General features: G+C 41.1%; 1 protein-coding gene across 1 annotated transcript in view; it reads right to left on the reverse strand.

Annotated features, from left to right (window-relative positions):
- LOC131974739 (kinesin-like protein KIF2A) overlaps positions 1 to 12264 on the reverse strand; it is a 16668-nt gene continuing 4404 nt past the window's right edge. The window contains 22 exon segments of the mRNA XM_059337181.1: positions 1 to 960; positions 1067 to 1202; positions 1443 to 1544; positions 1906 to 2053; positions 2971 to 3096; positions 3369 to 3436; positions 3530 to 3640; positions 4046 to 4123; positions 4125 to 4251; positions 4368 to 4510; positions 4600 to 4691; positions 4770 to 4833; positions 5046 to 5136; positions 5294 to 5456; positions 5573 to 5627; positions 5716 to 5811; positions 6615 to 6715; positions 8009 to 8053; positions 8268 to 8384; positions 8634 to 8688; positions 9528 to 9650; positions 10154 to 10248. Coding sequence (XP_059193164.1) covers positions 875 to 960; positions 1067 to 1202; positions 1443 to 1544; positions 1906 to 2053; positions 2971 to 3096; positions 3369 to 3436; positions 3530 to 3640; positions 4046 to 4123; positions 4125 to 4251; positions 4368 to 4510; positions 4600 to 4691; positions 4770 to 4833; positions 5046 to 5136; positions 5294 to 5456; positions 5573 to 5627; positions 5716 to 5811; positions 6615 to 6715; positions 8009 to 8053; positions 8268 to 8384; positions 8634 to 8688; positions 9528 to 9650; positions 10154 to 10248 — 2222 coding nt within the window. The 3' untranslated portion in view covers positions 1 to 874.

Here is a 12264-nt window from a genome sequence, read left to right on the forward strand (position 1 = left end):
TTTAAATGAAACACATGAATCTTTATTACTTCATCCAGCATTACATCCGGTGCAAACACTGAGAAATGTAACTGATGGTAGATCAGTGGTCTTCACTATACATTTATTAATAGCAGTTTTTTTCCTAGTTTCAGTTTTATAACAAAGTGTTAAACAGGGGTGGAAAACATGTTTTACATTAAGTAATTTTTTTAATCAGTTGCCACATAGAGCGACATGGCACAAACTGAAGCAAACTACATGTTAAAACCTCTCAGGGACACAAGGAAAGAAACACAAGGGGAAGAAGCACAGTGTGGTTAAAGGCTTCTTCCAAACTGGTAAAAAGCTCTGAGAAGAAAGAAAAAAAAAAGAGAAGAGACCGCTTATAATGAGATGACTTTACAATGCCAACTGAGGACCCTAAAGCATGAAAACTGAGGACAGTGGCGTACATACGCTATCACAGAGTGCACATGCAGACATGTCAGACAGAGCAACCAGAAGTCAAATACTGGTTTTGTGCGGGTAAACCTTAAAAACATGTTCAATGAAGATCTCTTCTGAAACCAGGTCAAAAATATTCTGTTCAAAGAAAGTACAAACAAGTATAAAAGAAAATAATTTAATAAGAACAGAGAGGGGAGACTAAACATTCTCCACGAAGGAAATAAAACTATATTCCTTCCTAAGTTTTCTAATGAGACGAAAGTGAGTGAACAGCCAGTTTTGTTAGGAGAGGGATCATTACAAATGCAATTCCTTGAGCCTGTTGGTACATCAGACAGTCCTTTTATTCGTATTTTCACAGCTGCTAGAGACAGCTCGAGTTGTGCTGAACATCTAGTGGTTATGTTTCCGTATGTGCCACTTAAACCTCTTCAGCCTTCAATGTCTAAAGAGCACGTGGCCTCTTAGGATTGATCTGCTTACTGGCTTGCTCCTCCTCCTGGAGTGTGGAGCGGAATGACTTCACTTTATCTGAGAGGAAAAGACACAATCATAAAAAAAGCGATTAGTGTTTGCTGGAGCCGGATTTTATTGTCAACAACGGGCCCACAGGGGAGTGTGTGTGTTTCAGTCATACCTCGGAGTTCGGTGAGGATTTCTATCTTCTGGTCGAGGATCTGCTCCAGTTGAGTGGCGTACGACTCCACGTCGTAATCTACCTCCTCCGTCATCTCCAGCAGCACCTTTTCATCTTCAAGCCACCGGATAGACTCCTGCTCACACAGGACACACACAGTGCATATTTAGTTTGACAGCCAGAGATGAAATCAAAGAACAATGACCTCTTAATTATTACATTCTTTGCAAACTGAGGTTAGCAATGCATGTGTTAAAATGTTTCCTGGAGAGAACATGCAAAACGCCTTCAGCAATGTGTATAGAATGGACAAAAGTCCTTCAAAGCAGGTGGAGTAGGGAGTGGAGCTGGAGTATTTAAAGAGTTATGTTCTGACCTGGAAAACAGCTCGGTGGTCCTCCAGGACCTGTTCCTCCATCTCCACTAACTGAGACACTGCCTCGTGGAAGGTAAATAGCTGGGGAGACACCTCCTCCTCCTGGGAAACATATTTACGGGGTCAGCACAGGACACAGAAACAAGCTTGACACAGCAGAAGCAAAAACTGAAGACATGACAGACTCCTCTGAGATCACTGCTAAAGTCTGGAGCCTAGTGGATATCACTGCTCTTTATAATGTTGTTTTAATGGCTTAAACACATTTTGACTGCTCACAAGCAACAAGATCTCAAGTAAATGGAAATACACTATTATAATACTTTCCAAAACAGAAACTGTCTACCAAAGTTTGTTGACAGGGACCTAATTTATAGGATTAACCAATAACAGACAAGTTGCTTTTAGACAATAATAAAAATAACGATATTATAAGATGAAGTTGCATATACTATGTACTTACATTCTGCTCACAGAGCAGTTTGAGGTCGTCTCTCTGTGGCGAGATACTCAGCCAGTCCTCGTCCAAAAGATCCAGCTGGTTGACAACGTGGATGTTGGGTCGACCCCCCTCTATCACTTGGTTGGGGTCCACTGTCAGCTCCTTCACCCTGCAGGGAAGAAGACATTGAGCTAGTAAGCACCATTTCTTTCAGATGCAGACCCATTCGGAACATGGCTGCGGTTTGATTCGGGTTATGGTGTTAACTGTGGGGTCACGAACAGCACAGGATGGTAGCATCAGGCATCATGGCAGCAGTGACATCATGCATGGGGAAGGATGACTGCGTTGGCTCTGTTAATGTTTGAAACCTGATACAATTCTTCCATTTCTTTATTCTTATAATGGACATCCTAACTTGACTCACAGAGTACAATATTGTGTAATCCGCTACTAGCACACACAGGAATTTATAACACTAAAGGCTGGAATCTGAAACCTCAAAGAGCTGATGAGGTATGAGCTCCCGACCTGCAGCTAGAGCGCTAATTAATTAGGACTATTTGAGAGGGATTACCTGATGAGAGTTTACTCAAAAAGCTTTTCCCGGTTACTTTTACTCAGCAGCGTCAAGAATGTTTTGGAGTAATTACTGGCACGAAAAAAGCAGCTGACACCTTAATAACACAATGTTTAAACCGCCGTGTGTCATTGTGACTAATCACACTCAGCTTTCACAGTTGGTGGTGTCACACAGAACAAACAACAGACACACCCACTTGGACAGACAAATGCATTGTACTTCAGGAGTGGGTGAAAAGAAAAAAAGGTTATGTCCACAGCTTAGCCCAAGATCAAAGTGGGAGTCAAAGCAGAGGAGGGGGATGAAAAGTGTTGTGCAGATGAAAAATAAAAGGATAAGACGACAGTGGAGGTTTTCCACGGCTGATGAAGTGAATGAAATCTGCTGAAATGAGCTCATGAATGTATGACAGTGTAATAGAAACATGGAGGGATCACATGCACTGTGTGTGTGTTGTATGTGTGTGTGTGTGTGTGCAGTGCTGTGCTTTGGGAGAGCTTGACCTGCTGGGAGAGGTAGCAGCAAAGTCATCGTACTCAAACGTATTGGTGGGCGAGTGGTCAGAGCGACTCCCCTGACCGCCCTGGGAGAAGGGGATGTCCGACGGACTAATCCCAAACTCCTTCACTCTACACAGCGGCAGCAGCCACACCAGGGCAGAGGAGCAGAAGGCGGAGAGAAGAGGGGAAACAAAGCAGGAAAAAGAGAGGAGAGAGGGCATACGAGAAAGTCAGACAGAACTACTGAGAGTAGGCAGAGAAATGTACAATAACAACATTGGCATAGCTAATTTCAAACTATACTAAAGTCACTGGGTATTAGAGAGGAATTAAAGGAGCAGTCATTTCAGAACACTGCATAACTTCTGTTGGGGCACTGAAGGAAGTCAGCCTGTTCCCACCTGTTGGCGTAGCGTAGTGTGTTGAGGGTATTCTCGCAGGATGTCATACCAGGAGAGATTGTTGCAATCTGTGCAGAGAAAGAGAAGATCTTTCAATTAGTACCATCTGGAAGAGAAATAAAGACGTCAACATAGGATATTAATTAAGGTAATGAACTGACCATGCATGTGCGTGAATTTTCCCCAATGAACGAGTCTCTCAGGACCTGGGTGAGCTTACTGGCTCTGAATGGAGTGTGAGGCTTGTTACGACCAAGAGCTCTGATACACTCCTGAAACAAAGAAAGCAGAGACTCATCATGTGGTGAACTAAAAAACAAACTTTGGTTTGTAGCGATGCATTTTGGTTTGCTTGGATTTCCTCTGTATGAAAAGAAACCAGTCCGTGGCCTAGAGGTTAGGAATCGACAGGGCTAGGACTGAAGTGCCCTTGAGCAAGGCACCTAACCCCCCTGCACAGCTCCCCGGGCGCAGTAATGTGCTGCCCACTGCTCCTTGCATGGTGTGTTCACTTGTGTGTAAAAAAGGATGGGTTAAAAGCAGAGGTTGAATTTCCCCATTGTGGGATTAATAAAGTAATCTTCTTCTTCTTCTAAACAGAGGGGAAACCGCTCCTAGTTTTGAAAAAAATCATCAATTGATTCAGACTAGAGCTACTGCCATTGCTGCTCACAAACCTTTAGGGCCAGCAGGCTTTTGTTGATCTCCGCTCCCTCCAGACGAGTTTGGCGGTCGGCACTTGAGGTATCGGCCCCCCCTCTCATTACCTGCGAGGTCGATGAGGGAGAACTTGCCGTGCATCTTCCCCTTCCTCCGGAGAATGATCTGGAAAACGGCGTGGCTGCGAGATGAGTGGGCGTTGGCTGACGTCTGCCCTGATGTTCTGTGAGACAGAGGGAGGAGACATAAAGGTGAACAAGAGAGCAAAGCCACGGGGTAAGAATTCTTCAGATTGCACCACTAACAGCAACTAGATTGATAACATGTCTGTTGTTGTACCTGCAGCTGTTGCCCACTTCTATGAGTTTCAACACCTCCTCTGTGCACTTGACCTCCTTCTCCTGAAGCCCCACAACCTGCACTTGCTGTTTCCCGTCCTCCAGCACCCTCAGCTTAGCTTTACGATTCAGCAGGTCAAACACCTAACCATACATACACACAGTCAGCACTCAATCTTTTTTTTTTACAGAGAAAAAAAGCAAAACCAAAAAAATGATTACATATCACTCGCCTTTCCGCTGTAGATTTCAAAGAAGGTGGCGTAAACTTGTAGATCTAACTTCTTGTAGTTGGGTTTCTTCAACATGAGAAATACATCCCGAGCTGCATGAAAAGAGATAGAAGAGAGATCTTAGAAATCTCTTAAAAACAATAAATTAGCACAGAAAATCACTGACTTACCAGCTAATGCATAAACTCCTTTAGAGCAGTCTTGGTTCTTCCCAGAGAAATCTCCACCCATAGTCTAAAATAGTACACAATACAATATAGGCATTTTCAGAATGTATGCATTGGTAAGAAAAGACGAGTTGTAGATCTAGTTCTTCAGTTAAATTGTAGCAGACTGTAGGGAACTTGTGGGGAGCAAAGAAGATATTTTCAAACCATGATATGAACAATTAGGTTTATTCCTTGTAAATGACGTGGTTTTGCTTTTTTTTATAGGCTGTGACTCACATGCGTTTTTCCACTGCCTGTCTGCCCATAGGCAAAGCACGTGGCCATGCCTCTTTCAAAAATGGTTTCCACTAGAGGTCTGGCAGTGAACCTGCAGGATGAGACAGAACACAAAGTTATTCACTACTCCGTCTGCAAAATATAAAATCTAAACGAAAATATAACAACGTATTATCCTCATCGAATTAACAAGTCAATAGAAAGCACATTAAATAGCCTGGGCTGTGTGTGGATTTGTTGTCACTAACCTGTAAACCATCTCATTGGTGGTGCTGTCATCAAAGGCGTAGTCGAAGCGGAAGGTCTGGTTCTCCAGGTAGCGGGTCAGGTCCACTTTTTGTTTTGGCTCATGAACCATCACCACGTCTTTACTGGGGATGGTGATCACATCCAAATCCTTCATGGCCAACTCTGGAACACAGCAGAGGCAAGACTTTCAATCACACTGATACTTGGGAGGAAAACTTTTTAAACAGGTACATACAACAGAAGCAAAGGTCTATGTTGTTAAAGTTAGAAGACGTTACCTTTCTTGTTGAGTGGACGTTTCCTCACACAAACACATATTCTGTGCTCTTCAATCTGGACAGTGCACAAAACACAAACGGACATTTTATTATACTGCTACAGAGGTTCATCATCTAGGAATCAGGAGAGAACATGTACTCACCAGATCTGCTGTGGTCAGGGGCCGGTAGTCCAGACTGGCTCGGAAATCTCGGATCATGTACATGATCTCATAATTGGGGATGGTGGTATCCACCTCCTGAAGTAGGGAAAGTGACAGAGTGAGGAGGCAGCTATTCACTAATAGGTCAATCATTCCATTTCTATACACATTGACAAATCATTATGTATTTCAGTGTATCTTCTCAATCTCGAGAACACTGAGTGGTTATCAATCACCATAAATCAAGGCACAATAAATATACTTTATCTTTTAGGAAAGAGGAAAGAGGAAAGCGAGCTTTCAATTAAGCCCTAACTGCTGACCAGAAAGCCATGTCCTATATCTCATTATTTTATGATTCTAAAAAAATTCTTTGCCATGCATTTAAAACGATGCGAGCATGATCACGAGCACAAATCTGTTTGCATCAGCCCTGACTCCACATGCTCTATAAAAATGTGAGATTGTGTCCTAATTACTGCATTGATTACAAAGACAGAGGACATCCAAATTAGATGTATATTGATGTTTCTGGGAAAATAACACATTAATCATTTTGACGCATCGTAATAAACCATACAGTGAAGGTGTCAACAATAATAATTTTTAAAAAAAGGTCAAATGATTGTTCTTAATATTTTCTTGTGATCTCGTGATTTGAGCCCTAAAACACACAAGAAGCCTAATTCTCCATAACAATATTTCACTACATTTTTATAATTGCGCAAGTAAACTCATAATATGCAATGATTTATAATAGTGGCATTAGGTGTGGCAGAGGCCACCGATTTGGGCTTTTATGGCAAAAATATTTCTCCAGAGGGGTCATGCCCCTGGACTTTCATGGCTGGCTACTCCATATCTTTGTGAACGCTTTGAGGTGAATAAAATTGATGTACCTGAGCTCTCTTCTCCCTGAGCTCCTGTTGCTGAAGCCGGCGCCTCTCTCTCTTCTCCTGCAGTTTCTCCACCTCCTTCACGCAGTTTGACTTCCTCCTCGCTGCCATACAGACAAGAGAAAGAGTAACTCTACTGCTTTTCACAGGATGTGCCTTTCTTTGTAAAAATGGTCTCTTCCTGTCTCATTCTTCTTCTTCTTCCTCAGTCTTTTTCCTTGGCTTAAGCAATATCTTTCTCTCAGTGAGTCTTCCCTCCCTCATGGTAGTCCTTCAAACAGAAGGGAGACTCTGGGCTATTTCCAGCAATGCAGAACAATGACAGTGCTCAAGCTCAGACCAGGATGCAGTGGCTGGCACACAGGGCCTCCAATATAACACTAGCTTCTTTCTCTACATAACCAACAAAAGGCCTTTACAGTATGTTCCATATCTTTTCGTGTCATTGATCCCCTCTATCTGCATCCCAAAACACATCATTCACAATCAGACAAATGGGCCTTGTGTTACTGCAATTCCTACAAATTAAATCAGAGGTGCTTTTAAATCAAACATGATTAGTACAATGTTTCAATCAACCACATTCAAATAGAAGCTTATTCCAAATCTCCCAGCACAGCACACCCACAGATTAGTGTTGTTTCAGGTCAATCACAAACCATTAGTAACCATAATAAGAGAACACAAGTTAGCAAACATGTGAGTAAAGGCCACTTCTGATTGCTTGCAGGATTCATAAAAAAAACAGTGTTATCTGATTAGCCCTGGCTTGCTGCTGCAGCCCCAGCTTCCCACTGTAAAGCCCGGCTGAAGGTCTGTAATGCAGTCCTGGCCTGCCGTTGGCCCCAGTCCCCGAGACTATCAGAGCACAGGGATTAATAATCTGCTCTAATCTGGGAGGAGAAGATGAGCTGTGTCAGCCCCAGGACAAGGCAGTACAAGCGGGAAAGCAGCACCGTCACTACTTGTGGATGTCTCAAAGGCGGTGGGGGAGGAGAAAAAGGCATTTCCCTCCTTCCTCAAATGACAGTGAACAGATGAAGAAAAAGGATATTGTCCTTGTCTGAGCCTTGAGGAGAAACGCACAGCACCACAGGCTTTTCCATGTGCGTGCTTGTGTGTGACTCAGCAGAAATCAAACAGGGAAAAGACAGCACAGTCAACCAGCAGCATATTTTTTCTCTCTCTCTCGCTGTCTAATACCCAGAAAGCCTGTCTGCTGGACGGATTGCGCTTGTGCTACTTCGCCACCACACCACAGCTCGGAATAATATCTGTTAGACATTTTGGGTGTACAATCTTCTTGTAAGACTAGAGGTCTCTCAGTTTCTACTGGGAACTCTATGAGAATCACCATGAGGCATTGAGGGCAGGGGAAACATGCAGGTGATACATACAAAGCTGTCCAATCTCCTTTCTGGATAGCGGGTGATGTGAGGATTCTGTGATAAACACGTAGTCAACAAAAACATGCAGAAAAATGCTGTAAATGTTAAAAAGCAATTTTTAAAATTTCATTTGATAACATATTTAAATATCTCAGTTAATCTGAGGCCAAATGCTACTAGCTGGTTCTCTAAAAATACTATTTTCTCAATAAGGTCATGGTTAGATGAAATCTTGATTAATTTATTAAATAGAAAATTGTTTTGTTACCATTCTGCAGTTGCTGTTGTGTCTGAGCTTGAGTGAGCTGTGTCGGCTGCAAAGATGGGGGTGGGGGTGCAGGCTCTGGTTGTTGAGGCGGTGGTTGTCTGGCCCGGGTCGGAATCACTGAAAACACGAAACCCCAAAGATTACGAGAGAAACATTTTTTGCTACAATGCATTTAAAACGGGTGTTATGAATGTATGCACTGTTTTAAACTTCAAATTAAACCACTACTAATAGTATTATAAAAAATAAATAAATACCTAGGGAGTTCTACATAATCTGATAATATGATTCCTAAATTCATTTTCTACATTTAAGTGCTAGATTTTATTAGAGGATTGTGTTTAACTAAAGGAGCATGAAACAAACCTCTATTATCCCTGGACGGAGTCTCATTCTTAGTAGGTGCTATCGTCCGACGGTTCTGCAAGAAAAAACAGGAAGATATTCCAAGAGGATTAGGGTTCAGGGATTCTCAATGTCACTTTTACATATTTCATAGCTGCTCTGAACCTGAAAAAGGGGGGGAAAATCCTTTTTTTTCCCAATTCAGTTTTCTTCCGTCGGCCTCTTTAATGTAGAGATACAGAAATAGACAAAGCCCGAGAATCTGATTAGTACTGAGTACAGAGGCCTCCTTTATCAGCTCTAATGTTTGTGATTACACTGCCAAAGCACACATCTTACAGTATATGTAAAAAAGGAATTAAAGTAGAGGATGATTGGAAGTTATGGATCTACTTTACAGATTATGGAGCTACACAACCAAAAATTACTTATCTTATAAAATCATTACAGGCAAAAATCAGAGTATCCTCCTATAGTGACAGAGATCCCTCAGCTGCACATTGTTAAGTAAATTAAGTTAATTTATCTCAAAGCAACATCATCTCATTTTACGTTAAAAATGGAAAAGATACTGAATAGCAGCTTACATCACAACTGCAATATTTACCAAAATAATCCCAGTGTCGATGTGACAATATTGAGCACTCCTAATCTACTGTGCAGCACACACAGTGTACTTAACAGGACCAATTAGTTGGTTAGCTAGAAGGATCTAGGTTCTATATTAAGGTCCAGCAAACGACAGCCACATAACTACCTGAGCAAGTCTGAGTACTTTAGATGCTCTCTCCTTAACAGGGAGGAAAGAATAAACAGAAAAAGAAAGAAGTTGTGTTTTTTTTGTTTCAACAATCAAAATCATATTACACCAATCTGTTACAGTTGTTGGCAGTCAGGGTGTCACACCAGACTCACCTTTGCAATTTTGTTGACCTTCACACATGTGGGTGTTGGTGGGGGTGGAGTCTCTGGACTAGGGGCAATCTCCTCATCTGGAGCCACATCTGGGTTAAGTGCAAATATACTCTCTAAATCGATCTGTCAGGGAACAGAGGAGTATTAATATAAAAACGATTACATGAATGCCAATTAGCCAAATGCCATTCAACATTATAACACTCTATTTATGTCTTAATTACACTTCATGTGTCATTGACAAAAACATTCAGTATTAATTATTCTCAGTCAAAGCCATTATAAAAAAAAGAATCACCACATATCATGATAACGAGATACTGGGTAAGTGTACCAACATTTTCTTACACCCCTACTATATATAGCAAATATATGCAGACTATATCAAAGCCTCTATTATTTATAGGTGGTATATAGTGTTAAGTTCAAACTTTGTGGGACATATGACCAGAGTGTGTTAGGTCATGCACTTCAGCATACAGATGGTGATGTCTGGTGGGACTGTAGTACATGCAGACTGGTTGTGTAATCATCTCAGTGCCTGAATGTCTCTGAATGCATTATTTATTACTGTGGAGGAAAAAAGTGCATGCTGGTGCTTTAGATGGTAATAAATGGTCATGTACCTCTTTCCCTTTAGTGTCTCCATTTTCTATCCACTCCACCGTGACGCTCTCGTTGTCCTCATTTAGTGAGGTCACCATTGCCTGGTGTATACGTCCTGTGAAAGTGTCATAGACATGGAAAACATAAACATAAAGATCCACAGATTAACACTTTAGAGGATGTGCTTAGAAAAGCCCAAATTCTTGTCGGGCCCTTACAAGTTAGGTAGCAACAATGGTGACAATATATGATTTGTTTATAAGCAGAGGGATAATGGCCATGCACGTGCTACTCACCACCTCATATTTTAGTAATGAAAATTGGATGACAGGAGGATCATCAAATATAGGCTATATCAATATAAAAGCATTTTGTTCCCTCCTTTATACACACACACAGACACACACACACACACACACACACACAGGTTAACATAAATGGATTTCACTAATACCTTACATTGTGTAATAGTAAGGTAATTAATTTAATAGGGTAATTTACAATTACATGCCTAATTACCACCTGCAAGCCTGATCAGATCTGTACCTAGGCCTGATTGAAATGCAGTAAGGTTGTAAAACCCTGAAAATATTCATTGTTTTCTCAGGAAATGCTGATTTGCTGAGTTCATATTTCAACCTGCAGTGTCACTGCAAATACAGCAAGTGAGACAATAGGGAGACTCAGAATTATTACTAAATTATTAAAACTACTGACCAAATTAATGTTTCTGTGCAAGTTGTAATTCACAAACACAACATAACTGAGATATGAAATTGTTCTATGTATATGACGAATTGGATCACATGTAATGCAAATAGTGGACCACTGGCCTTTGCTTTGACAGATTAATATATCCATCCATCTAATAAAAACTATGTATTCTAAAAAATATTAAAACAGCTTATGTTGTGTACAATGTAGAATGACGCCCTAGTAAATGAAATCATGTCTGTGCTCACATTATACTATCCAAAAAAGCACATTTAACTTTGACATCAACACCTCAATCATCAGGTGACAAGGGTTCTTAAGTTTCAAATGGAAGCCATGCATTAGGCTGATGCTAATCTTAGTAAGATCTGATTGAGGTTTGATAATGACCTGTTGGAGAGAATCGCTGATAACAGAGAAAGAGAGCACAGCTGCTGCTGCTGCACCGAGCCTGCATGCTTCTCTCCGCCTCTCTGCCTGCAGTGTAATAATACCAGCTGTAAAGAGCCTGCTCAGCCCTCCCATCTTTGTCTATGTGGATCCGACTGTATGCTGTAAATTCCCAGCACGATCCAGGGAAACACCATGTTCCTATATCCATTATTCAGAGACACACGGGGAGCTAGCAAGCAAAGACGCTTTAAGTGTTCTCCACTGCTGAACATCTCAACGATTTACCTTACAATTGTTTAATTGGCAAAGAAAAGGAAATCGACTACGGGGAAAAAAATCTTGTGTCTACTATTGATCATGAACCTGTGTCTTAAAAGAGTAGATACATCCTTTTGTATACATAGACCATGCGGTGATGTATAGCACTGCCATAATGACTGAATGAACAATAATGACGTTAAATACCCTAACCCAGCCCTACCCTCCATCCCTCAATTAGAAATGACTATTGTCCCCACAAAATTTGTTGAGTCAATGTTCAAACCCAGATCTCATATTAACCAGGACAAAAGTTTGAAAAAAAAAAGTCTGATTAGAAAAGTAGAGTAAATATTTATGTATTATATAACTATGTGACATACAAGTAAGCAACAGTGTTACAATATGGACAACAAAAGCTTATGAATACAGCATTAAGAGAGCTAAAATACAACGTTCTTCTCTATTATCAATAAAACACTTTGGAGCTCCTGTAGCCTTTTAAAAGTAAAGATTAGCTCACATTTACACTATTCACAACAAACCACAAAGAGATGCGTGATATATGAACAGGGGTCGAACAGCTTTTGAACAGTGTCAAGCACTTTTCAAGGTACCTGTACAAAAGAGTCTAGACTCTCAAAGCTCTGCCCTGAGGAAAGACAGCCAGTCATGAATATGCTTGTAAATAAGCCACTGTTCAAGTGTAACACGGTAGATTACAAAACAGCCTTGGCAACAATAAAGTTGGCTAGAACAGGCACGT

The sequence above is a fragment of the Centropristis striata genome, chromosome 7 (genome assembly GCF_030273125.1).
Source record: "Centropristis striata isolate RG_2023a ecotype Rhode Island chromosome 7, C.striata_1.0, whole genome shotgun sequence".
In the NCBI taxonomy this organism is placed as follows: Eukaryota; Metazoa; Chordata; class Actinopteri; order Perciformes; family Serranidae; genus Centropristis; species Centropristis striata.